General features: G+C 45.2%; 1 protein-coding gene across 1 annotated transcript; it reads left to right on the forward strand.

Moving 5' to 3' along the window:
• Positions 1–97: 97 nt before the first annotated feature.
• CYP20A1 (cytochrome P450 family 20 subfamily A member 1) lies at positions 98–15,440 on the forward strand. Its single transcript, XM_080621326.1, has 13 exons — positions 98–174; positions 771–820; positions 908–1,074; positions 5,954–6,099; positions 6,754–6,921; positions 7,613–7,691; positions 9,374–9,489; positions 9,904–9,958; positions 11,207–11,327; positions 12,218–12,329; positions 12,974–13,038; positions 14,909–14,998; positions 15,171–15,440. The coding sequence occupies exons 1-13, from the start codon at positions 103–105 to the stop codon at positions 15,319–15,321; spliced, it is 1,392 nt and encodes a 463-aa protein (XP_080477452.1). The 5' UTR covers positions 98–102; the 3' UTR covers positions 15,322–15,440.
• Positions 15,441–26,782: the final 11,342 nt, after the last annotated feature.

Genomic DNA, 26,782 nt, shown 5'->3' on the forward strand with positions numbered 1-26,782 from the left:
GCGCGGGCCGACCCGGCCCGCCCCTTCCTGCCCCGCCAGCTGCCCGTGAGGTGGGGCTCGGCTGCCGTTACCGCCGCCACCCCGACCCGGCCTGATCTTGCCATGCTGGACTTCGCTATCTTCGCCGTCACTTTCCTGCTCATCCTGGTGGGCGCCGTGCTCTACCTCTACCCGGTAATGCTGCCGGCAGTGGGAAGGGAGGAGGCACGGCCCGGTCCCCGCTGCAGGCGAGCAGGGAGCGAGCGGCCTTGGGGCCGAGCCGCCACCGCTCCCCGGGCGGTCCAGGCCCCTTCCACATCTCCTGGGCTTCGGTGGGGTTTCGGGCTCGCCGTGGTCGTGTCCCGGGGCCCAGGTCCTGCCGTGGACGTGGCTGGTGCCGGCGGCAGGTCGGCCCGACCACGTTTTGTGTGAATCCTGCTTAGAACGGCTTTGTCTGCTCACCTCGCAGTGCTGCACTGTGCGGCTCCCCAGGGCAAAATCTGGGTGTAAGATCTGCATTGCAAACCTGACCCTCTAAATCTTTTTGCGGGATTCTTTCCTCTAACCAGGTGGATAGTGCTGGTTTAGCCAGCGGGACCAGGCACACACGGTTGGCTTCATCAGCCTTAGCAGATTTGAGGCCTGAAGATGTGGGTTATCTAGCATTTGGTTAACGTTGTAAGTAGTGCAGCAGTATTGATGTGGAAAAATCCAGCTCTCCTGCTGGAAAACTGTGGGACTTGTATAAAATCTTACGTTCAAGGAGGTCGATACATTTCCTTTTACTCTAGGCATCTAGGCAAGCATCAGATATCCCTGGGCTGGCTCCAACTGATGAAAAGTAAGTAGTTTCCATCTCCACATCGATCAAGTTCAGCTTTGGCAGAGGATGCGGTTCATGACCAGATACCCACTTTCTGTTCTTCAGGGATGGCAACCTTCCAGATATCATTGCTAGCAGGAGTCTGCATGAGTTCCTGGTGAATCTTCATGAGAAATATGGCCCGTTGGTCTCTTTCTGGTTTGGAAGGCGTCTTGTTGTCAGCCTTGGCTCCATTGATCTCCTGAAACGACATATTAACCCCAACCGGTTGTGTAAGTGTTGTTTACTTTGTCCTTGAGTCCATTTGTTAGTTCTGGCCTTGATGGGCATCCCATGTTGAAGGAAATTAAGATTTCATTCTAAGTAGAAAGAAAGTGAGACTTAGTTTGCATCTGACATGGTGGTTCAGGTATGGCTTTGGTCCTGCTTATTTGGACTTGTTATATCAGTGATCAAGAGTTGCTGCTGTTCAGTGGCTGTCAAGAAATTAGTGTGCTTGTGTCTTTTACCATTCCCTACAGGCAGATGTTTATGGAAAGCATCATGCTCATTAATGTCGCTTGAAACAGCAAGGTGAAGATCCTGTAACCACTTGACATACATCTTAAAAGCAGCTTGAAATACAATTTAAGAGGGGGAGTTTTGCTAAATTAGCTGTGCTAGTTTGTGATAGCCCTGTTGTGCGGTTCAGTCTGAGGTTTAAAGTATTGTTTGAAGAAATTCTTTAACTTCCGTTTTATTTTGGTGTGCAGAATTTTGTGCTAAAAACCTTAAATGATCTTCTAGTCACAGAAGTGGTCAGTGGTGCTGGTAGCTGAGTTGACCATTGTAGTCCTGGTAGGGTATTTTCATTTATGGTGTAAGCCTCTTAGGTGTGTGTTTTGTGTCCTAAGGTGATCACAGACACTACGTTAACTCAGTTTCTGTTTGGGCTTAACCTCTTGTTTTTCCAGTTTTCATCTTACAAGGTTGACTGAGGTACTGGTTGCACATCTCTGACCTGTTCCTGTAGTCTGTCTTTAGGCACAGGCAGGTATCTCATCATTGCTTTATGCTGGGGTTGTGATGGGTAAGCTTCTTGTATAGTTGCATGACAGACTTGAACAAAATGGTGACAATCTGGGGAAGTAGTGGGCGTTAACAAAGATCAGCAAGTCACAGTAGATAGCAGTGGCACTCCAGAAGGTGGAAACTCACCCTGAAAGATCTGAATGCAGTCAAGCGAGTTTGGGGGGAATTGAGCACAGTCCCAGAAAAGTGGTGACAGGCCTCTGAGCACGCAAGTTCCCTGAAGTGTTCTGAATTTGGGAGTGCCAAAATACTAGAGAAAACTAAATAAAGTTCCTGGACTTAAATGTGGGAAATGAAGTGACCTAGGCAGCTACAGGCTAGTCCAGTGTCCTGCTATGCTAAGGACTGAGCGTTTTTTAAGCATTGGGATAAATAGGAAATGCATGCCTTACTTCTTTGATAACTAGACTAACAGACAAAGAAAGTGATAGAACTGTGTTTCTGTCAGGGTTTTGGTTCAGAATTTGCTTGGATACCGCTTGAGTCGTCACTGAAGCTGGAGGTAATGGGATATGAGAAGTGGAAGAGGAAGCAAGGCTGGATTGTGTTGGGAAAGTGAAATGCTGTGTTGGGGAGGTGAAATACTCCCACTTACGTTAGCAGTCTGCCTTGACTGCATCATGCTGAGACCCCTTGTCAGTACAGGGAAAAAATGAGATGGGTAACCTTGAGCCTGGGGTAGCAGAAACAGGAAGGGGAGGAGCAAAAGCAGGCTGCATTAATTGCCTGCAGGATGGAAAAAAAGAGAAGGGTACGTTGAGTCATGTATTTTCTGTAGAGAGACAAAAACATCTCAGCTATTATACAAGATGAACATGAGCCAGACCCAGAATCCTGTGTATGGCTCTGACTCTGCTCAGGCATGATTTTGGATAAAGCAAATGCAAAGAAAGGCTGCCTGTGCTCTCAGGGAAGGTGGGAGCCTGTCAAGCAGGAGGAGCCAGGGAAAGTGTATTCAGCCCAGGAGAAGGAAAAGCTTATGGGGGCATCCTCATAAAGGCAGCAGCAGCAGGCTTAAGAAGGGCTCTCATGATCTGTACTGAACTCAGACTTGAGAAAGCAGTGATGTTGTATCAATGCTTTCCTTTTAGCACTGATACTTGTCAAAAGTGCTCAAACTTTATTAGAGGTGAGGAATCTTTCTGATTATTTTTCCTGGAGCTTTGAGGTATAAACGTGCATATAGTAGCTAAGCAGCTCTAGCAAAACACTTTCTGTATCATTTGCTCCAAGGAGACCTGATAAGCAGCCTTCTAGTACCTAAAGGGGGCTTATGAGGATGCTGGAGAGGGACTTTTTGCAAGGGCATGTAGTGACAGGACAAGGGAGAATGGCTTTCAACTGAGAGAGGGTGGATTTACATTAGACATTAGGAAAAAGTTCTTTACTGTGGGGGTGGTGAGACACTGGAACAGGTTGCCTGGAGAAACTGTGGCTGCCCCATTCCTGAAAGTGTTCAAGGCCAGGCTGGATGGGGCTTTGAGCAACCTGATATGATCAAACTTCTTGGAGAGAGAAAGTGAGAGAGAGGCGCTGATAGTGCATCTTTTATGAGAGCCTTGAAGTTGGACTAGTTGTATTCATAGTTATTAAAAGGTTCCCAATGCCAGGAGACTGTTTCCCCTCATGCTTAAAGCAATATTTGTAGTTGGTATGTTTTCATAGCTCCTTGAAGCTTGGTTGAGATTAATTTGCAAAGTGAATTCAAAGGAAGTAAAACTTTGCTGCTGATACCAGTGATTCCTGTGAGAGGCTATGAGGAAGTAGTCCAGGCCTGGGAAGGGTATGGATGTGAACAGGGGGGACTAGTTCAGGATCAGCAGTAGCAGTGTGTTCAGACACCCACTTGGGAAACTCCCATGAGTCGATGTTGCCTTTTGGGTTGGAACAACGAACCTGAAGCACACTGGATGCTATAGATGGAGTTATGAGTCCTAGCCCGTGCATTTGTACTGTGCAGCTTCAGAGGTCCTTTCCATCTCTGATGTTCAGTTCTGTTTGGTGTCTGTCTTGACTATCCAGAGTTATTTTTTCTCCATATTTACTTACAGTGGTGTCCACAACATTGCTCTCAGGTTCTTGGGATGAGAGAGATCTCCTTGTAAGTGGAAAGTAAGGTCAAAATTTCAATATGAGGACTGAAAATATAACCCTAGAGATGTTTTCAAGACAAGAACAAAGGAAGAAGTCCATTGACTTACTGGCAGGCCAGAGCTCTGTCTCAAGAGGCAATTTGCACCTTGTGGAGTCACTAGCCTCCTGCAGCTGCAGAGAAATAGTTGTTTCTCAAGTACTGTGAGGTATGGCCAGCTCTGAGCAAAGGACAGCCTGGGCTCTGCAGTACTGAGATCACAACACTGAATGGACCAGTGGCGTGGAACTTCCAGTTTGCACTAGGGACAGGGGAGAAAAAAGTGGAGCTCATGGCTGATCCAGCAGGTTTCTTTCATATGCACCAGGAGAATTGCAGTTTCTGCAGGTGACTGTGCTAAGCATCCTCTGGCTTCTCCAGATGCCTCTGCTTGCCAGATTTGCTGTGTGGGCTTTACCACCAGCCGTGTGTCTTTCTGGCTACTCTGGTACTGCGCCTAGCTCTGCCAGGGCCAGTCAGCAGAGAGCTGTCACATGAATAGCAGCAGCCACCGCTCCATGGAAAAGTACCTTGGAGGAGGAATTGTCAGCAGCAGCTAGAGTCAGATAACAGCCTGCTCCACGTGGAGAACCTCAGGTACCATCTGCTGCGCCAAACGACACATACATGTACTCCTTGTCACTCAAAGTGAGAAAGGGGGTAAGATCCAGAGTTTAGAAACATTGGAAGGCAAATTATGTGAGAGAAAAGCATTTAGGAAAGTTTGTCGTATTCGTGCTTTCTGGGTTTGTTAGCTTCTTTTGTGTCATTGGGTAGTAAGTCCTCTGCAGGTGGGAACTGCCTCTTCTTGTATGGTTGTCTAGTAGCACAATGAGTCCCTGAATCTCTGCTGGGAATCCTAGATACATCCACAGGGGAATCCTAGATGCATCCCCAGTTGGTAGAGTCCCAGCCTTGATGTTTTCTGATGCTCCAGAGGTTTCACTCTGCACCTGGGAGAAATAATAGATTGTGGTAAACAGTGAAAACACTCCTCTTGAAACCTTCCTTGATTGTTGCTTCCAAATAGTTCCTTAAAGATTCTGCCAGCTCTGCAAGACCCACAGAAAAGTTTATAGAGAGGGAAAAACACAGACCATGCTTTATTGCACAGTTTTGCATTACCACCTAATTCAGGAAATTTATTAAATAGAGGCCCCTGGTGGTGAAATTCAGAGTTAAAAATCTAACTGAAGTGAGCCATGGATATGGATAATGGAAGATATGTGTTTGTGTCTATATGTTGTTGCAAGTGTCTGTATGGAGGGAAGGTGGAAAGTAAGGTGATTAGCAGTAGAAAGTGTTCTGTAGCTTAGTAGGGTACTGTTTTCTGTAAGAGCTTCTCTGCTGGAGGCAGCCCTGGCTGAGAGAGGTAGGTGTTAGTTTGAGAAGGGCTCTTAAGCAGGGAACTCTGCATGCAAGGAAAATCATGCAGAGCAGTAGGGTGTCAAATGAGGTTTGCTGGGGCTGTGAAGTGAGGTAAGGAGTGCGGAGAGCAACTTCTGGCAAAGTAACTCATGCGAGCTGATATATCTTGAGTGCATAGCCGTGGTCAGGGCAGGAGGATGCACCAGATGTCAAGGGGGAATGTGCTAGAGGGCTGCAGATGAGTCTGGAGGAGAAGGGGAAGGAGCATTGCCATGCTCACTGTTGTCACCAGGTCGGTGGCACAGCCAGTTGGGAACTGGTAAGCTGGGAACAAGCTTCCCAGGCATTATTACTAAAGAGTTACTTGGTAGAGCTAGCAGGCAGCCTCTGCAGGAGGAGCTGTTCGCAGGATGGTACCCTGACACAGAGAAGAGACCTTATGAGGTTCCAGCCCACACTGAGCAAGAGAAGCTTGACACCCTGAAGAAGCTGTTCCTGGGGGAAGGAGCCATGCCTTTCTCACTGGTCAGAAGTAGCAGTGCCTGATTAAAGAGGTTGCTGTTTCCTTTATTTGTTTTCAGTGGATCCCTTTGAGACAATGCTAAAGTCCCTCTTGAGGTACCAGTCCAGCCTGAATAGGGATACAGGAGAGAGTCACATGAGGAGAAAGCTGTATGAAAATGGTGTGACCAAGGCCTTGCAGAGTAATTGTGCTCTCATCCAGAAGGTACGTAGCTGTCTTTTTACAGGTTCACAGGAAAGTTTAGTAAGAATGATCACTAGGATAAGGGACCTGCTTTCAAATTAGTGCTGGGACTATAAACGTCTGAGACAGTGAAGAGCCTCTACCCATTCAAGCATGGTGTGAATATTTGGTTTCTCTTAGCTCCAATGAGTTATGGGAAAGGACTGATCTTAGTGATCCTTTCATGCCAAGGTGCCAGATGCAGTTAAATGTACTGGAGAATTTGGATTCTAGATTTATTTCCCTGGACAGGAGGGAGGAGCAAAGAACCACCTATTGGGTCCACAAACAGGTTAAGAGCTATTCTGTTGACTCAGTCCAGCAGCCAGAATATGTTTTCCCATCTGGAGCTGTTAGAATTAAAGAGTTTAAGGTTTCTTTTGTGACAAAGGGAACAAGAGAGGAGGACAGGCATGCCTTGTTGGGGGAAATCTTGAGAAGAGGCAAAAGATATGAGGCTAAAATGTTACTGTTTAAATTAACAATGGAAGGAAACCCAAGAAAGAATGTAGCTTCATGACACAGCCATGAAAGTGTGGTCTGCCTTAGGAACTAGGTGGAAATGTCTCCAGGGTGTGTTTGGTAAATAGGCTGCTGATACTGCTGCTGTCAACTAATGGTTCCTTCCCTCTCAAGCTGTCAGAAGAGTTGCTAGCCAAATGGCTCTCCCTCCCTGAGGCACAACATGTGCCACTCTGCCAGCACATGCTGGGCTTTGCCATGAAGTCTGTCACGCAGACAGCTATGGGCAGCAGCTTTGAAGATGATGGGGAAGTCATCCAATTCCGCAGGTATCATGATGCAGTAAGTGTCACAAAGATCCAGGATATTTCCTTTTGTATTTTTCCATGCCAATAGCACACAGCTTGTGTCAGCGTACAGTTTAGTACAAGCTACTGCAGAGAATTTAACATTGATGTTAAAGAGATTAAAGGCTCTGCCTCAGTTGTCCCAGGCTTAAACTATCAGAAAGATCCTACTGTTAATCCTGCTGTCATTAGTCTAAGGTGTTTCTAAAGGGTCTGTGGGGATCAGTAACCTAGATCCAATGGCAGTTGAGAGCTATTTGGTACCTAAGTTAGTTAAACTCTACTGGGACTGCCAGTGGAACGTCTCCTTTTCAAAGATCTTCTGAAGGCTTTGTGACATTGTGGAGAAAGGAAAATCTTAGGAGGTCCCAAGCTATGTCCTCATCTGAGGATGTTGAAACTGCTGACGATAGGGTCAGAAAGAAACAGTTCTATTTCCCGTTGAAGATTCCCATGCCTTTTCCCGTACAGTTGTAATTACAGTTGTTTCATTTCAACTCAATTTCAGCTATCATAGATGTAATACCTGGAATGGGATACGGTGTCCTAAAGAGGAGAGCAGTTCCATATTCACAGGAAGTCTTTCTTTTATTTGGTGTTTTCATTTTCCTGAATAGGAAAGAATGGAAGAGTCTCAGCAGTCTCAGCCTGTGGTGAGTGATGGTGCTCTTCTCTCTTTCTTTCAGATCTGGTCAGAGATTGGGAAAGGTTTCTTGGATGGGTCCCGTGACAAAAACATGACTAGGAAAAAGCTCTACGAAGATGGTAGGTTCTTCCCAAAATCATGGTCTTCCTTCCACTCTGATTAATACTTAGAGTTAGCTCATGTATGGAAGCACTTAATTTGCCAAGCTCTTTTGGTTTTTCTGCAGAGTTGGTCATCATGCCATAAGCTACCAGATGTGTTCTCCTTACTCTCACATAAGAGCATTGTTTTGGAATTGAGTGACAAGCCTGCCATTGTGCAAGAAGTTTATAGGAGTAGAACTGTAGTTCCAGGTCTAGTTCTAGGATCTGTCCAGTCTGAAGACTGCTAGAGGATCCTGGGAAGTACTGTGGTGTGCTTGCTCCCTTCCTATTCTGTTTCCAAGCATTCACTTTTGACCTCTTTTGGAGGCAGGCAACTGTGGAGACAGAAGGGGCCATTTGATTTGGCCTGTATGATCATTCTTAAGATGCAGCATCTGGTGAATGCACTGCCAGTCACTCACAGGCTACAAGGCACAAGCACAGAGCTTAGTTTTTTTGATATTTTAGGTATTTGATGGATACCTTTCATGTGATAGCCACTGATGTGCTGTGTCAAGGTAACATGATTTTCAGGTCTATTGTGGCAGTGCTTTTATTTCTCATTATTTCACAGTAAGTTATTTTATTTTTCAGTTATTCCATCTTTTTTGTTGTTACTAGTTAATCCTTTCAGTATTGATTGATAAGATATTAAACAAAAGCAGCTTGTACCTAGAACTAAGGATTTGCTTGTAAATCCTCCAGTCCCAGTGTTTCCTTCTTTATGTTGCTAGTTCTGTGGATTTCAGAACCTGAGGACAACTACTGCCCCATTAAAACGAGCCTCTCCCATGGGCACTTGTTCAGGACCCTTCCTGAGTTGTAGTAGGATGATACATTAGGACACAATTTTACGAACTCCAGATAGTGAGGCTTGGTGTGTAAGTGTTGCTGGCCTTCCTGTGCGGAGAGGAGGGAGGAAGGGTAGTTCTAAGATAAAAGGGCTGGATTGGGCCTTGGTGAATCGAGTTTCAGATCCAACTTCTGCTCTGCATTTCCTGAGTAGTCTTGAGTAGGTCATTTAAATCAGACAGTAGATGGCATCTAGGTCCCTGATTCCCCCTAGATCCCACAACATCCGCCAGGAGTTAGGCACCCAAATATCTCCAAATATGTGACTCTGTGCCAAAACCCTCCTATGTTTTCCCCACCTTCTTCTCTCTCTTTGTGCAGACTCTTTAGCACAGAACCATCTTCTTGCACCACGCTTGTAGAACCCCTAGCGAAACGGACAGCATCAGTGGCTGGAGGTGCTGTCACGCTTTAGTAATTATAACTGTAAAGCCCATGCAACTGGTGTTATCTGGCTCAAACATTATTTTATATGGGGGCTGATTAATCACATTCTCTGATGGTTCAACACTAACTGTTATTTGAATGCCCCTTACATGATTTCAGCTCATAGAGTACACGTCTCAGTTATACCTGTAAGGGTGGCTTTTTATAGTCAACCTGTCTTACTTGATTCCTACATTTTCCACTAAATTGGAGATACTGCCTTCCAAATTGACAGTAACGTGTAACAGAGGCTGCTTCTGTATGTGAGCCCAGCAGGGACAGCTGGTCTGAAAATCTGCTTGGGGAGATGGATTTGCTTCTCTGCAGCACTCAGGATGACCACATTAAAAAAACCCAAACATTTCATTTTGCTTCCACAGCTCTGATGGAGATGGAATCCACCTTAAGGAAAGTTACAAAGGAACGCCGAGGCAGATCATTCAACAGGCACGTCTTTATAGACACCTTGCTGCAAGGGAACCTGAGTGACCAGCAGGTCTGTGAAGCTTTTATATCATGACACTGTGATGGAGTTTTGCTAGATGGGCAGCTCATTACATTTCAACCTTTGACTGATTTAAGTTTTTGTATTAGGTCAGATTTCTTACTAAAGCAGGGTTTCTTGCTCTTTTTTTCCACTCCTACAATGTTTAATTGCATTAGACTTTGGTAGCTTTCCTTGCCACTGCTTCATTGCTGTTTTTATAAACCAGAAGTATGTTAATATTAAGCATGTCTTATGTACCATTCCAGTGGAAGTTCTATAGAGAGTTCATTCCATGTCTTCTAGATGTATTTCCTGCTCTCTGCGCTAAAGCGATTTCATGTGCTTGAGTGGAGGGTGTGCCACTTCTATTTTATCTTTACAGTCTTATGATCTTCATTCTCTGAAGTAGATTTTATTTCCTAGATTCTAGAAGACACAATGATTTTCTCCTTGGCAGGATGCATGATCACTGCTAACTGTAAGTACTGATTGTAGGTAACTTTTCATCTTTACATTCAGCTATCTAAAACTGTGTGTGATGACACGACACTTATTCTAGGCTACTAAAGAATTATATTCATCATTCTTTTTCTCCTGGGCTATAGGTGTATAGAAGAGGCTAATTTTTACATCAGACTCTTGACACAGATTCACAGCTAGTGAGCTGAAACTAAGCTGTTTGACAGCCTTCCCAGTCTTTTGGTGAACCTTAGAATTTCTTCCCATTGCGTTTCGCTTGCACTCTAACCTGAGCCAACTGATGCTAAATTTGATGAAAAACCACCAGGTGATGTAAGCCACAAAGACCATGTTATAAAATAGGTTCTGGCACATGGAAGGGAAATTAAGGCAGAGTACTGGAATCTGACTGACTGCTTTGAATTTCTGGAAGATAGGTGTGTTCCATATGTGGAAGACTTTCAAAGGAGCTACTTTGATGATTATCAAGTCCTGTATCTCAGCCAGTGGTGCTGCGACTCCAAAGAAAACCTCTCAGGTGCAGCTGGGTGTTAAAGAATATGCAGAGTAAATTTGATAACTATGATAAAACTCTCCCCAGAGAATATCCTCTCCAAGTACTCCAGGAATACTCTTATTTTAAGGGGCTTAAATCCTCAGGGATTCCAGATAGTTCTCATGAATAGATGGTTCGGACTGGTAGAAACATTTCCTTGTAGCTTTAGGGAAACTGCATCTTACATGCTTATTTCTTATGCAAGGTTTCTTTTTCACTTTGCTATTGAAGATACTTTGTGTCGAGTACCTCACAAAAGGATGTAGGGAAGACAAGTGCTGGCCAGCCTGCTGCAGAGAGCTGTCTGGGAGCCCCAAACATTGGCTGACATCAGTACTTGCCTGACATGTGCTGGGGAAGCCAACTAAATAAGGGATTTTTCTGATGTTTTGGACAAACCAGCCTTTCATTTGCATGGTTTGTCTGATAACCCTGGTTCCCCAGGGCTGCGGGGCTGTGTGGTCCTTTCCCCAGAGCTGTGAGGGGGAGTGGCTCACTGCACAGCTCCCTAAACTCCTCATAGCATTGCAAAGAATTTTTGGGTCTCTACTCCTGCCACTGAATGCAGAATCAGTAGAGCCTGCTGTGAACAGAGGTCACTCTTTTCTGGCTCAAGAAGTAATGTTGCAAATACAGAAAGTAAGAAAACTGAATGCAGTTTGTGAAGGATTGAATCTTGTGGGTCCAATCTTGTCTTGATTTCTTCCCCAGTGTGTACCTGGGCAGTCTATTTCCTGACAACCTCAGAAGATATTCAGCAGAATCTCTACAAGGAGATGGACCGTGTTCTGGGGAAGGGACCAATTACACATGAGAAAATCGAGCAGCTCAGGTGGGTCCCATGGAAGGAACAGCAGAGGAAGGTTACTTCATGTGGTGAGTACAGGGGCTTCATGTGCTAGAGCCTGATGTCCAGCCTAGACTGGGCCAGAAGAAGGCATCCGAAAGCTACTCCCTTCTTTTTGTCTGGAAGCGATCAAACCACAAGCTGACTTGCAGCACAGGGGGAATATGCTGAAGGGCTTCTGGATGTGGGGACCAGGCTGCTCTTTTCAGGGTGTCTGTAGGAAACCTTTTAGGTTCATCAGCAGATGAGAGGACCGAATCAATGCCCTGGCTGCCAGGCCACAGGTTGTTTGCTTACTGTCTTGTTTCTGATCTAGTTTTCCAAAAGTAGAGGTAATCAGTCATTTTAGTGATTAGATTTGTGTTAGACATATTTAGAGAGAAAGCAGGGAATAATCTTCTTTTCAAAGGGCTACAGGATGATGACTGATAAGCAGTGTACCTTTATTTTATTTTGCATTTGTTGGTGCAACTGTGTGCATTTGTATTATACTAGTGTTAGAGTTTCAATAGGGGAGTACTGAGTATGTGGGTTTCTTGTTGCTTCTTGTATGCATGAGAGGTCCAGGAAGGGGGTTGGTGTGTTTATACTTTTTAGCAGAGTTTGTTTTGTTTAAAAGCTGGTTAAAAAAGTGTGGCAAAGAGAGATTTTGATAACCTTCCCTAAAAGCTGACAATGAGATTTAATGCTTCTTTCAAGCATGTTGGGACTCCTTGCCAGAAAAAAAATGAAGTGCCTCAGTGTGGCTTGACAGAGCTTCAGGAGCAGACTGTGACCCTTAGTACAGCAGGTGACTCAGCTCTCCTTGCTGCCACAAGGACATGGACAAGCTTTTCTCTGTGAGGGTTATAGTGACCAAATCTTACCGATTGCAGATACTGTCGGCAAGTTCTGTGTGAGACAGTGCGGACAGCAAAACTTACTCCCATTGCTGCACAGCTGCAGGAGCTGGAGGGCAGAGTCGACCAGCATACTATCCCCAAAGAGGTAGGGCCATACTGAGAGCACTAGGTCGCTCTCCTTTCCTGTAGGGGTATTTGCTGTTTCCTTTTCTTTCCGTGGAGGGGTGAGGCAGGAAGAACATTTCTTCTGAAGCGGTTGAACCTGAGCAGCTGTCTGTCATCTGAATGTACAGTTTAGCTCAAAGTTTGCCCTGCAGTTCCTCTGTGGGAAAGGCTCTGGGGATTCATGTTTTCCTGCTGAGCAGATTTGCTTCCAGTTCTGGATCCACCAGGGACGACTCAACTTTTGAAGTGGCTTATGGACTCAGTTGTGCATAAAAGAGCAAAATTTCAAGCCTGATCATATCACCCATGTTTCCCACACAGTATGGTACCTTCCACTGCAAAGGATAAAACAGTCCATACACACATGCCATCAAGAGCAGAGGAATGCCATCAGACCCTCTCTAACTACTAACAGTTGCAGCATGCGCCTTAGAAGTTAAGATCCTAACATTTGGGCATGGATTATGGAAATCTGTAGATGAATATAGCATATTATCTTTTTAATCCACCTAATAAATCTGAGTAGTCTACAGAATAATTGTCACCCAGCAGGGCTGTCCAGACGTGTCTTTTAATTGTGCATTTCTTTCTGCTCTGACATACATGTCCTAATTTTCTTTGCAGACACTTGTTCTTTATGCTCTTGGTGTGATGCTGCAGGATAGTTCATCTTGGCCGTCACCATATAAGTATGTAAAATCAAAGACTTTTATTGCAACTAATTCCTTTTGGGTTTTAATTAATATTCTTTAGATCATGGAGCACAGCCTGTTTGGCTGCAGGACCTGCCTTAAGCAGATCCTGGAGATGAAAGGGAGTCTGTAAGAAGATCAATTTATGAAGGTCTTGGTTTGTTTGTCTCCGTGGGTGGGATTTTGGGTCAATTGAAGTCATGATCCTCCCATGCTGCAGTCTGCGTGTGCATGTATGTGTAATAGTTTAAAAAAACCTACTTTTGCGTGCACACATGCACGCAGCTTCTGTGGCAAATGCCAGTAAATTCTTTTTAAGGTTTTCTGTGAGAGAGAAACAGTGATTTGCATGGCTTTGGACTCACTACTTGTCATCATGATGCAAAGGAGGAAATGTCAGTCTGAAGTTTAATTTTTCCAGGCAGAAGGGAAATGCTTCCTCATTTCTTCTATCTGTGAAAGCAAAACTGGATCCAGGCCAGTATTTCAGAGGTTAAAGAAAAAATTGCTGTAGCTTCCTGTGGCCTCCTGGTGGCAAATATTAACATGTATTTGACTTGCTTCACTTGGGCTGGGAAAAAAATGTGGGTCAGTTATTCCAGACAGAGAGAACAGACAGCTGAGATTTAGCAGAAAGAATACAGCCTTTAGAACAGCACTTGTCCTCTCCTGCAAGTGTAGCTCTTACAAAAGGGTCGGGCATTGATGCACTGATTCACGAGCATCTTGGCAGGGATTGCCCACTAGAATAGGACACGCACTGTGTTTAGGAAGGGTTTACTGAGGCCTTGTGGGAGGGACCATGAGGACTTCTATAAACACTGTATTTATTCCAAGGAGAAGGAGGTTGTGGTTTAGCCTGAGGTAGATGTGTATTTCAGTGACAGAGAGAGGTTAGCTCTTTGTGATCCTTTTATCTACCTACCTAGTGTACAAAAATATTGTGCGTGGCTGTTTGCCCTCCCTATTTCTTTGTTAGGCGAATGCATTTTCTTTCCTATTACAACATCTCTAATTTGCTTCTTCAGTTCAGGGAAATGTAAGTTTGATGCTGCTTTTACTGAGGGTCAGCACCCACATGCCTTTTCACCTTGGTAGAAGCAGAGCTTGGGTGTTCAGGCAGTTGGCCAAAGGCTTGAAGTATAAGAAGAAAGGTTTAGCTGAAAGGGAACTGACTTCCATCCATCAAATTTCCTGATTGCTCTTTTTTATATATGTATTTAAATTGAATTGTATTTTATTAGTCTCCCTGTAGTTAGTTGATTATGGGAATCTTGTTTTAACCCATGCCAGCCCTGGATAATAGTTTTCTCACAGACTTCACCATCCTAATGCTGGAAGCCACTTTTCTCACTTGAATGAGTCACCAGCTTCCCTCCCCCAGCACATACACATACACACACCAGCTGTTTGAAGAGAAGGGTGAGGGGCAAGTTGAAAAGGGAAGTATTTTTGGAAGTGATAGAGGAAGGGACACAGAGAGAGGGAAAAGACAACAAATCAGATTGTGTGTGCCCTGGAGGGGAATAGGGGGCAGGCAGCAGCATCAGCTCAGCTGTGTACTCAGGCTAAATACCCACTGCTGAGGGGTAATGCATGTTAGTTCCAGCCCTGTGTCGCACTAACTCAGTTTATCAGCATTTTGACCAAGCTGGGACACAGCTGAGCAGCTGGGAAATTCAATGAAGTGGATGCACAATTGCCTATATATATGTGTATGGAATTACCCAGCATGATTTAGAGAGAGCAAATTAGTGAGATTCAGTATCTCGTTGCCAGTTTCTTTACTCATGTGTGTTCGCACATGTGTCTGGGGAAAGAATCCTGTGCCCACATAGAAAGCCTCAGTGTATTTTGTCTTTCATAGGTTTGACCCGGAGAGATTCAATGAAGAATCAACCATGAAAAACCTCTCCTTGTTGGGTTTTTCAGGAAGCCAGGAGTGCCCGGAGTTGAGGTGAGCATAGGGAAGGAGGTCTTTGTGTCTGTGGCAGACAGGAGAGAAGGTGCTTAAAAGCCTCTTCCTGTTACTGCTGAGGCAATCCGTCCAAGCTGGCAGTTGTTCTTCAGCAGATTTACATCATAGCAAGGGTTTTACTCTTTTTTTTCCCTTCTGCCTCTTCACTCAGGTTTGCCTATATGGTGGCTACAGTTCTGCTGAGTGTCCTGGTAAGGAAACTGTTTCTCCACCCAGTGAAAGGACAAGTAATGGAGACAAAATATGAGCTGGTAACCTCACCAAAGGAAGAAGCATGGATAACAGTGTCTAAGAGAAGCTAAGAGTGAGCATAACAAGGGGCTAAAAGTGCCAGCAGTGAAGTTCTGACCAAGAGTCTTAGCGGGTATCATGCTGGCACCGTGATGACTCAGCCAAGGAATTTTACATTCAGATTTTGTTACCTTCGACGTTCTTAACCACATGCTTCTTTTGGGTATTTTTTCTAACTCAACCAGTCATATTAAAGTAGATTTCATCTGTATGCCTTTTTTTACATTTGCTTTTGGATCTCTTTGCAAAGGAAGCAAGAAGAACTTGCAGTGGTTTATGTATGAGCTGTTGGGTGTCAGCTAGTCAAAGACCAAAGCTCTGGTTAATCCAGCCCCTTTTCTACAGCAGCCAGAGGTAGGTAATAGTGCTTCTCTTATCCAGTGGAATGCTTCTTCATGGATCCTAGTTAGAGAAGACCTTGGAGAAACAAGGACAAATCCTTTCTCTATATAGAGGTATTTTTATTCAAAGTGTCTTTCCTTCCCTTCAGCTATAGCTAAAATTGTCAGGAAGAGCAGATATATCTTGTGAAATGTGTGAGTGTATGTGAGAGAGAGGGAAATGAAGCAGGGTGGGAATTGCACCACCAGTTCTCTTGCTATGAGAGATCTATCTTGCTATATTCATCTTGCCATGCTGTGGGGTTGCAAGAGAACAGATGACTGAGAAATGCTAGTAAATCAAGAGGAATAAAATTGGTTTGACCCCTGAGAAAACAGAGGCATCAGTAACAATATAATGAAATGAAATAAAACCACAGAACAAAGCCATGAGAAAGGGATTCTCTATCCTGACTTTTCTGAGGGCAGCGTCTAATCTAATCAGCATCAGAAACTGACACATGCTTGCAGTTCATTCAGCACTTGCAGACCCATTCAGCATGGGTCAGCAAGAGGCTGGTCATGCAAATACTGGAGAGAGTGATGATTTTATAGGGTTTTGGAATAATGTTGTACTTAATAATTTAAAAGCCTTTCAAAGAATCCTTTTTCTGCTCCAAAATGGGTGCCAGCCAAAGCAGCATCACATGCCATGTGTTCACGTGCTTTTCCCTGCTTCTTTCTCTTTTGGCCATCACAGGCTAGTTCCTGAGAGGTTTTTCAGAGCCCCACTGAAGAGCTTGTGAGGTAGGAGCCTCTTACCTCCTTGTCTCATTGAGGTAATTGCCATCTGACTTCTTTTTCAGGTTGTGTTTCTCCCCCTCCCCTCCCTTTTTTTAACTCCTCTTATGTAGGATCACCCTTTACCTGATCTTTTATAAGTCTTTTCCTCATAAACCTGACTTCTCTGTTAGCTCTGGTTCCTAGCCCCTTTCCCACCCAAAGCTGTGTGGTGGTAGATGAGGTGTTGCTCATCCTGCAGTGGTGTACACAGCTACCGATGCACCACAGAGCAGGCTGGAAGTATGTGGCTCCAATTAGAGCTACTTTCTGCTGCCTCTGCAGGCAGGGCACACATACCTGGTAGCTGCAATTCCCATTTCTACAGACATTGCTCCTCTCACTGGCACCTTGCAGGTCAGGAAATCTGCTGCTGTTATAAAAATGTTTTGGCTCTTGTATTGCTGCCAAGTGCCAGCCTAAATGCAGACCTGTCAGCTCTTATGGGGTAACATCTGATGCCAGCCTCTGTGGGCATCAGACAAAGAAGATTCTGCTCTTGGGTTTAATGTGTGAGCTCTGCTTTTGGTGGAGCTGTAGAGATTCAGATCTCCACCACCCCAGTGCAATTTTTGTTGGGGAAAAGGTGGGACAGAGATGCTGTTCTACTGGGGTTGTCTGCTGGGCAGAAAAAGGAGTGTTGTGCAGTTCAGCTTGCTGCCTGACTTGCATTGATTTTTAGAATGAACTGCAAGAAAGCTCTTGCTAATCTGACCTCCATTTAACTGAAGGTTGGTCATGTCCCCAAATGGCAATTCACATTAGGTTTTGCTTCACTGCTTCTGCAAAAAGGCCTGTTTTTCTTGAAGGTTGCAGATGTTTCCTAAACCTTCCGGAGAAATCAGTGAGGTAAAGGATTTTACTTGAAAACAAACCTGGTGTGCAAACAAGGCAAAATGGAGGCTAAGTTATTGCCTTCTTGGGAGGAAAAAATGGTAGGATAGCGCTGTCTTTGCTAGGAACTGCACAAGGAATAGCTGCCTGTTGTATAATTGAGTGGCAAAGATCTGAGATCTGCTTTCCTGTAGCCATGTCATAGGAGTGGAGCTTTCAAGCACCATAAAAGCTTCCCAAGTGTGATTGTTCAGACTTCTGTTACAGCATTTTTCTGCCTTCCTGGAGCTGTACAGGCCAAATGCCCTGCAGTAGCCCTTCCCCAGTTACAAGAATCAGAAATGGGAGTAATTCCCTATAATTTGTTATGAATTTTCTGTCAGTCTGCAGAGGTATTACGTCCAGTAAGACTGTGCTCTTAGGCTGAGCCAGTAGCCAAGCATGGTAACAGGAGTCCCTGACTGATACAAGAGAAGAATGTGGCCCAAAGTGCTAGAGAAAGCCAATGATTAGTTTGTGTTTGCTCAAAACTGCTGTCAAAAAAACACCCTGACTCATCAGTTAAGGAAATGTGTTAAGGATGGAAGGAAAGGAGGGGGGGGTAAGGTGCTCTCAAGCATTTGTTATGCACTGCTGTAGTGGCATTGAGGTCACAGCGACATTGTTTGCTAAAGTCTGCCATTTTCCATTCCTGACTCTGTGTTGGTCATTTCAATCAGCCTAACTATGCAGATTTTTTTTCCTCACTTCTTCCATCTTCCGGTGATGATGTGGGACTGAATGGGAAAATTCAGTCTGTAAATGATTGGCTACGAGACTGGTGCTTTAGGCAGGGCTTTGGGTTCTTTGATAACAGCTGGTTTTATAAGGCTCCAGTCCGGATGATGGCACGTGGGAAAGGTTTAACTCACAGAGGCAAAAGGATGCTGGGGCATGAATTAGCAGGGCTCATTTGGAGAGCTTTAAACTAGATTCGAAGGGGGATGGGGTTGTAACTGGGCTTGCCCCAGTGGGGCAGCACTCTAGGATTGATGAAGACTGGGAGGCCTCCTATAATCCTAGGGTGAAATCGGTGAGCTCAGCTCCCTCCTTGAAATGCCTGTACACCAATGCGTGCAGCATGGGAAATAAGCAGGAGGAGTTGGAGACCTGTGTTAAGTCAGGAGATTATGATGTGGTGGCAATTATAGAGACGTGGTGGGACAGCTCGCATGACTGGAATATAGTCATGGAGGGCTATGTCCTTTTCAGGAAAGACAGGCCAGCCAGGCGGGGTGGTGGGGTTGCTCTTTATGTGCGAGAGCAGCTGCAATGTACTGAGCTCTGTCCAGGGACAGGGGACGAGCGAGTTGAGAGTCTGTGGGTGAGAATTAAGGGGCAGGCTGGCAGGGGCGATACTGTTGTGGGTGTCTGTTACAGGCCACCAGATCAGGGTGAGGAAGTTGACGAGGCCTTCTACAGGCAGCTGAGAGCGGCCTCACAGTCACAGGACGTGGTCGTGGTGGGGGATTTTAACTTCCCTGATGTTTGCTGGAAGGACTACTCAGCAACCCAGCCACAGTCCAGGAGGTTCCTCCAGTGTATGGATGATAACTTCCTCATCCAAATGGTGGATCAGCCAACCAGGAGAGGAGCACTGCTGGATCTCATCCTCACTAACAAGGAGGGTCTGGTCGAAGCAGTAAAGGTTGAGGGCTGCCTTGGTTGCAGCGACCACGAGATGGTGGAATTCAGGATCTTGTGTGGTAGGACCAGTACAATAGCAAGTAGAATTGCAACCTTGGACTTTAGCAGGGCAAACTTTGGCCTTTTCAAGCAATTGCTAGGGGAAATCCCATGGGCAAGGCTGCTTGAAGGTAAAGGGGCCCAAGATAGTTGGTTGGCATTCAAGGATTGCTTATTCCAAGCTCAAGAGCTGAGCATCCCGACATGTAGGAAGTCAAGGAAGAGGGCTAGGAGACCTGCGTGGCTGAATAAGGAACTGCTGGGTATGCTCAAGTGGAAGAGCAGAGTTTATAGGTCATGGAAGGAGGGGCTGGCCACTCGGGAGGAATATAAGGCTGCTGCTAGAGGATGTAGGAAGGCAGCTAGGATGGCTAAGGCCTCCTTAGAATTAAATCTGGCCAGAGGGGTCAAGGACAACAGAAAGAGCTTTTTCAAATACATAGCTGATAAAACTAACACCAGAGGCAAGGTTGGCCCACTGGTGAATGGGATGGGTGCCCTGGTGACAGAAGATACTGAGATGGCAGAGTTATTGAATGCCGCCTTTGTCTCAGTCTACTCTGCCGGAGGCAGTCCTGAAGAGCACTGTACTCCTGAGACCTCAGATGAAGTCAGGTCACTGGAGCAGTTTGCCTTAGTCCATGAGGAATGGGTTAGGGACCAGTTGAGCAATCTGGACATCCATAAATCCATGGGTCCAGATGGGATGCACCCGCGGGTGCTGAGGGAACTGGCGGAAGTCATTGCTAGACCACTCTCCATCATCTTTACCAAGTCTTGGGAAACGGGAGAGGTGCCTGAGGACTGGAGGAAAGCAAATGTCACTCCAGTCTTCAAAAAGGGCAAGAAGGAGGACCCGGGTAACTATAGACCGGTCAGCCTCACCTCCATCCCTGGGAAAGTGATGGAACACCTTATCCTTGATGCCATCTTAAGGCATGTCAAGGATAAGAGGGTTATGAGGGGCAGTCAACATGGCTTTACCAAGGGGAAGTCATGCTTGACCAACCTCCTAGCCTTTTATGAGGAAATAACATTGTGGATGGATGATGGCAGAGCGGTGGATGTGGTCTACCTTGACTTCTGCAAAGCATTTGACACAGTCTCCCACAGCATCCTCATAGCTAAATTGAGGAAGTGTGGCCTGGATGATCAGGTAGTGAGGTGGACTGTGAACTGGCTGAAGGAGAGAAGCCAGAGAGTTGTAGTCTATGGGGCGGAGTCCAGTTGGAGGCCTGTATCTAGTGGAGTGCCTCAAGGGTCAGTACTGGGACCAGTATTATTTAATATATTCATCAATGATTTAGATGAGGGAATTGAGTGTACTGTCAGCAAGTTTGCTGATGACACTAAGCTGGGAGGAGTGGCTGACACGCCAGAAGGCTGTGCTGCCATCCAGCGGGACCTGGACAGGCTGGAGAGTTGGGCAGGGAGAAACTTGATGAAATATAACAAGGGAAAGTGCAGAGTCCTGCATCTGGGCAGGAACAACCCCAGGTTCCAGTATAGGTTGGTGAACAACCTGTTAGAGAGCAGTGTAGGGGAGAGGGACCTGGGGGTCCTAGTGGATGGCAGGATGACCATGAGCCAACACTGTGCCCTTGTGGCCAAGAAGGCCAATGGCATCCTGGGGTGTATTAGAAGGGGGGTGGTCAGTAGGTCGAGAGAGGTCCTCCTTCCCCTCTACTCTGCCCTGGTGAGACCGCATCTGGAATATTGTGTCCAGTTCTGGGCCCCTCAGTTCAAGAAGGACAGGGAACTGCTGGAGAGAGTCCAGCGCAGGGCAACTAAGATGATTAAGGGAGTGGAGCATCTCCCTTATGAGGAAAGGCTGAGGGAGCTGGGTCTCTATAGTTTGGAGAAGAGGAGACTGAGGGGTGACCTTATTAGTGTATATAAATATATAAAGGGGGAGTGTCATGAGGATGGAGCCAGGCTCTTCTCAATGGCTAACAATGATAAGACAAGGGGTAATGGGTATAAACTGGAACACAAGAGGTTCCACTTAAACTTGAGAAGAAACTTCTTCTCAGTGAGGGTGACAGAACACTGGAACAGGCTGCCCAGGGAGGTTGTGGAGTCTCCTTCTCTGGAGACATTCAGAACCCGCCTGGACACATTCCTGTGTAACCTTATCTAGGTGTTCCTGCTCTGGCAGGGGGATTGGACTAGATGATCTTTTGAGGTCCTTTCCAATCTCTAACATACTGTGATACTGTGATACTGTGATTTAGTGCAAAACTCATCAGTTCAACTGTGGATCCTTTTCCTGTACAGCAAACCCCCTTTTTTGTGTGGGAATGTTCATGGATCAGAGCTTTCTCATGAAGTTTTAATCTATTTTGATTGGAAGCTTGAAATACCAGTTTTGTCTCATTCCTCCCCTCACCCCTTGTCCATCATGTACTGTCATCTAGTTCTTGTTTGGCCTGATTTCTTAAGGAATACTTGTGTTTGTAGCATGTGCTCCCCTCCCCACTTATGTTTGACCATTTTCCCCTTTCTCATTTCACAAGAAGTAACTTCTGAGCCTTTGGGGCAAATCAGCTGCATTTGACAGGAATCGGGGTTTGACATCTCAACACTTTTATGTTCCTACAAATTTAGGGAGGTGGGGAGAGGTGACCTGGCACAGGGAGTCTGTGCTAGACGTGTCACAAGATTGCAGCCAAAGCCAAAGCATTGAGAGATGCCAGCGTGGGGAAAAGCCTGAGTCAGCGCCTGCACTGTAACAGATAGCCAGTCTCAGGAGTCAACAGAGAACAGGGTTTTGTCAGTCCTACTGCTCAGACCCATGCACTAAGGACACATCTAAAGCCCAGAAATTCCTTTCTGGCTGTAACATGGGAATGCAGGCAAGCATTGCAACCCGTAGAAAAATAGGATGCCTTAGTCTAGAAACAAAGCCAAGAGGGGGAGGTTGCTTCTATAATATAGGGAATTATTGCTTTCTATGCTTCATATTCTGTTCTACACCAGAAAGCTGCTTAACAAATTCCACAGGATGGTTTTGAAATGCATACAGAAAAGCTGTCATTTCATTCCTTGGACTCTTATTGTAGAATAAGCTTCTACAGAGGGCTACAAACTCACGGAAGGTGGGAGGCTAAATATATCTCTGTGCCTGTACAACCTGCTGCTCTCAAAAACAGGCAGCCAGCACAGGTGTCAGGAGCAGTCAGGCCATCAGTAACTGATTGTTATTTCTGGTTTTTTTTGGCTGACAAAGCCGTATGCTTTTGCCCCTTGTGCTGGTGGCAACTGGAGGTACAGTTAACTTCGAGACAGCTTATTGAGCTAGCTTCTCACTACCTCCAAAATATCCATGAATGGTGTTACCTCTAGATTTTAATTAACCTGGGCTGGATATAGAGCCATTCTTGCAAATTAGTAATAGCCTTCTGTTCCCAGCAATTTAAGGACTTGCTGGTAATGGCTGTGGCATGCAGCACAGAGTTGGGGGCTGTACGTTTTATTTTCCATCATGAAATGGAAGGCATGGTCTTCGCAACTTCTGTCCTTGCTGCAACAGTAAATGGTGGCTGTTGGGTAAGAGTGGATGTTTGCTGATTTAAAATACCTTGGTCAGTTCTAGTGCCAGATCCCCCCTTAGCTGTGCAGTTATGTGAACCTGGGGCTTCTGGCAATCCAGACTGGGAAAACAGTGTATAGTTTCTGCATGAACATTTTGGTAAGCAGCATTGATTGCCTTCTCACTCTTTCTGTTTTGGGTACTGTGCAGTTTTTCACTGACTGCAGAAGATACCTGTACAGGCTCACCCCTCAACAGGACCATGTATGACTTTCCCGAGGTTTCTGTTAATGCTACAGAAGGGGCTCCCTGACATTGACCCTTGGATATAGATATATCCTAATCAGCAGCATTCACTCTACAGTTTATTGACTTCCTTTTTGTGCTCAGATCCTCTTGTAGCTTTGGGGCAAAAGCAATGTGGTAATGCAGTACCTTCATGAAATGCTTTGAGCATACAGGATTCATCCACTTTCCTACCCCTTTATCACAAGTGACAAGGAAGGAGCAGAGACTTTTAATGCGAAGGAATATCTTTATCACCTGTGGGTTATGTCACCAGGAAGTGGCATTGTTGTAATTGCCGTGGCAGCTCTTGCTGCTCCTTTCCACTTGTCCAAAGCAGGAATTGGTGGAAAATATTCCAGGCGTCTTTCTCTGGAGCCTGAGAGTACGTACCCATCTTGGCATCTCTCTCTAGCTGAGCTAGGGACTGTTTTTAGCAATCACTTTTCAACTAAACAAAAGGCCTGTTTGACATCTCTTAGGATTCAATGCCAGGTTTGTGGCAGTAGCAGACGGGGAAGAGGAACTACCACATGCAGGAAAAAAAAGATGAAGAAAATGTTCCTTGCATATGGAGGGTGGGGAAGGAGAGAAAATAAGGGTTTCCATAGCAACATTCCTTGAAGATAAGTATTTTTAAATCTGTGTGAATTTTAGCATTCAAAACACAGTTGTGATTCCCACAGAAAGATTTGGGGAGAGCTGAAGTGGAAAGAATTTTTTCCCTACTTTTCAGGTCCTTCCTATTTCTTTTACAGAGGAGCCTGAACCCAAGATAAATGAAGTATGTGCAATGGCTCTGATGTTAATGCTCCTGTAAAGAAAAGCCTTGCTTCCAGGAGGCAAAAGCATCAGTCATAGTTCTGTATCTCCACCAACACCTGTGACACAAGCACTTGATAATTTCTTTAATGGGAAAAGTAGTTTAAATAGATCAATGTTAGGCCAGTAAAAAGTTGCAATGACAAATTGTACAGGATTCCACATTAAAACCAGTGTAACTTGGAGCAAAATCTTAATTATAATTGACATACAGATAAGTGATAGTAGTGGTGATAAAGTAGCTGAGGCCTTTTGCTTTGGCCAAAGAGGAGAGGATGCAGAACTTAAAAGGCAGAAGAACCAGTTAAAATGTGTCCCTTATGAGTGCCTTGGTTACCTCAGTGACAGTGAAGCATTGCTGCAGGAGAGCAAGTGATGCTGCAGTGACACTATCAGGTAGGAAATGTTTGCTATTTATATGGGGTATCGGAGGTGGGGCCACCTCTGAACCTCTCCTCTGCTCCAGTCTCTGCAGTGCTGAGCAACTCATGGGCACTGGCACGCTCTGCTCCTACCTCCCCGCTGGCATCCAGGCAGGTCAGCTCTGTCACAAGCCTGGCAGTGAGACATCCAATGCTGTGCCTGCTTGGCTGCCAACTCTAGTCTCACCAAAAAAGGCTTTTTTTAACAGTTGCTTCCAACTCAGTAATGACTCAGACACTGCAGCAAGGGTAAAGCGATCATCTTCCCCTTCAGAGTTCTATGGCAGAAGGCCCTGGGTATCCTCTCTAAAAGAGAGCTTGCTGGGCCCAGCCATCAGCTGGATTCAGATCTTTAATTTAACTGATGGAATGAGACGCTCCAGCAGTGCTATGTACCTGCTGGCCCAGGGGCTGTGTTTCAGCAATAGACTAGTTGATTTCTGCAAGTACTTGGTGTTCAGAAGCCTTGGGGAGGGGAGGCTGGGAGGAAATGAATAGTCATATATACAAGAGAAGGTGCTATTCACCCATTAAGGCTCTCTCCCTGGACAAATTTCCCTAGGCCATGAATCCAGAAAGAAAAATCTGTTGGAACAGTAAGAGAAAAACAGTGATACTCAGCCATTTATCTTTTGGGGTGAGGGAGAGAAAGCAAATCAGGGTGTCTGAAAAAGCGAAGTTCATATTGTCAGAGGATGGAAATAGGCACTTAGTAGCATTGTTTCATACTGGCCAAGACCCTGATACGCAATAAGCAAGGCTCAGATCTAGCTAGGGTGACTTTATTACCCTTGACAACTTCCCTGTCTCTTACTCCATCCTTGAGTGCTTCTAAGTCAGCCTGATACAGTGATGGGCTTTGGAGCACTACGGGCATTAGCAGTAACTGTATTGCTGCTGTAAAAGGGGTGTGGACAAATGCTACTCTGTTATGATGTGTACAAGTGTTCTCACATGGCTCTAAACTCCCACAAATGCAGTTTCCAGGCCAGAAAGCCCTGTCTTTTGGCAGCTTGGCTGCCACCTGCAACTGTCCTGCTTGGGAAGAAAAGTGCAGCAGACTTGTTTCTCAACATGTCCTGCTTTTGCACGCTCTTCCAGGAGTCTGAATGGGGGAAAGGTGCCTTGGGAGGAGTGAGCCGTGTGAGCTAATGGGAGCTGACAGGGATGTCTGCAAGAATACACCGTGGCATATGATGGGAAACCAGCTGGACTAATGGTTGTAGCTGCCCCACATTCATTGCTGAGCAAGGTATTTGGGAACGGAGAGGGTGTTTGAAGAATGTAGTCCTTCTGTTGTGCAGAATTCATACTAAATTTGCCACAGCCTGAGCCTTGATTTGATGATATTGTTCTGAAAGGAAGGAGTAAATTGATTGCTTGCTAACAGACTGCTGTAAATTAACTTCAGACGTGTGCCTGGGCCTGCAAGCCTTTGTATGACTGTGGCTATTATTTATGCTGTGTGATTGCATTGAATACTACTGACTATTCATATACTGGCCTAGGACAGTTGCACTTAAATCTCAGTTGTGGCTTTCAGTCACTAGAAATGAAATTTTTGAAGCTGTTTAGATGTTTTGATTTTCTGTACCCCATTAAGCACCTACTTGACTATTGAAATGCCTTGATGTCTTTGCAAGTCTAGTATTGTCATAATGCAAAGAAAAAGGAAATGATACAGAGGATTTACTGGATCTGGTTTCATATCCCAGCAGTGATAACTAGCTAGGGCCACTTGTTATACGTAGTTCATAGTGAACCTCTTTCGTGCTTGGGGAACCCTGATGATGATAGTGACTTTTACATAGTAAAGATAAAAATACTGCAAACATACAGCCTGCATTAGCCTTTACTTATTTTATAGCCATACTGTTCCAGTGTGGTAAACTGAGCTGAGCAATCACATTTTCTCAATTACCCTCAAGAACTGGAAATCTTTATCACCTCTGTGTTTTTTTCTCCCACTGCTGCAGCACTGGTCTTGAAATTGTCACCACAACTAGAAATCCTCATTGTGTAGAATAAGCTGTGATTTAAAGAAATTTTACAGTGCAGCCTCCTCATAAAACTCCACCAAGTCTTTCGCTGATGTGACTCACTCAATTACTCATGTGGGCAGACATTCAGATAATAAAAGTAGTTAATGGAAAGCTGTGAGAAATACTGCTGGTTCCTGAGGAGGCAGGGGAGGAGGAGGGCTGCTGCAGGTATTTTATCCTAGGAGTTGCTGAGCTTCCAGGCATTTTTTTTTAGATAAGCATTTCTCCATTCTGCTTTTTTCCTTTGTATAGAAACAGCTTGAAAAATCAGATTGGCAGTAGAGGAGCAAAAGTACACCAGCTGTATATGTTTGCTTCTCTGCTCTTCTTCCTACATATTAGAGATGATAGCCAGTCTGTGCCCTGAAATAATCTCTATCCTAGCTGTGTGTATACTCAAACAACACTCAATACTCTTAATGAGCTCTGGATTTCTGAATCAAGGAGTACAGCTAGCAAGTGGATAGATGAGCTCTTTGGTTGGAGGTGTCACGTATGCTGACAAGGGCCAGATTTTTCTGGAATGAGAAGCAGGCCCTTGAGATTTGGTGTGCAATAGGTCAGGTAACACAACTAGAAGGCAGATTTCAATGACATTTCAGTAAGTGCACATTGGAGGAACATGGCACTTTTTGAAGCTACTGAGGCAG

This window comes from Psittacula echo, assembly GCF_963264785.1.
Source record: "Psittacula echo genome assembly, chromosome: 6".
Taxonomy (NCBI): Eukaryota; Metazoa; Chordata; class Aves; order Psittaciformes; family Psittacidae; genus Psittacula; species Psittacula echo.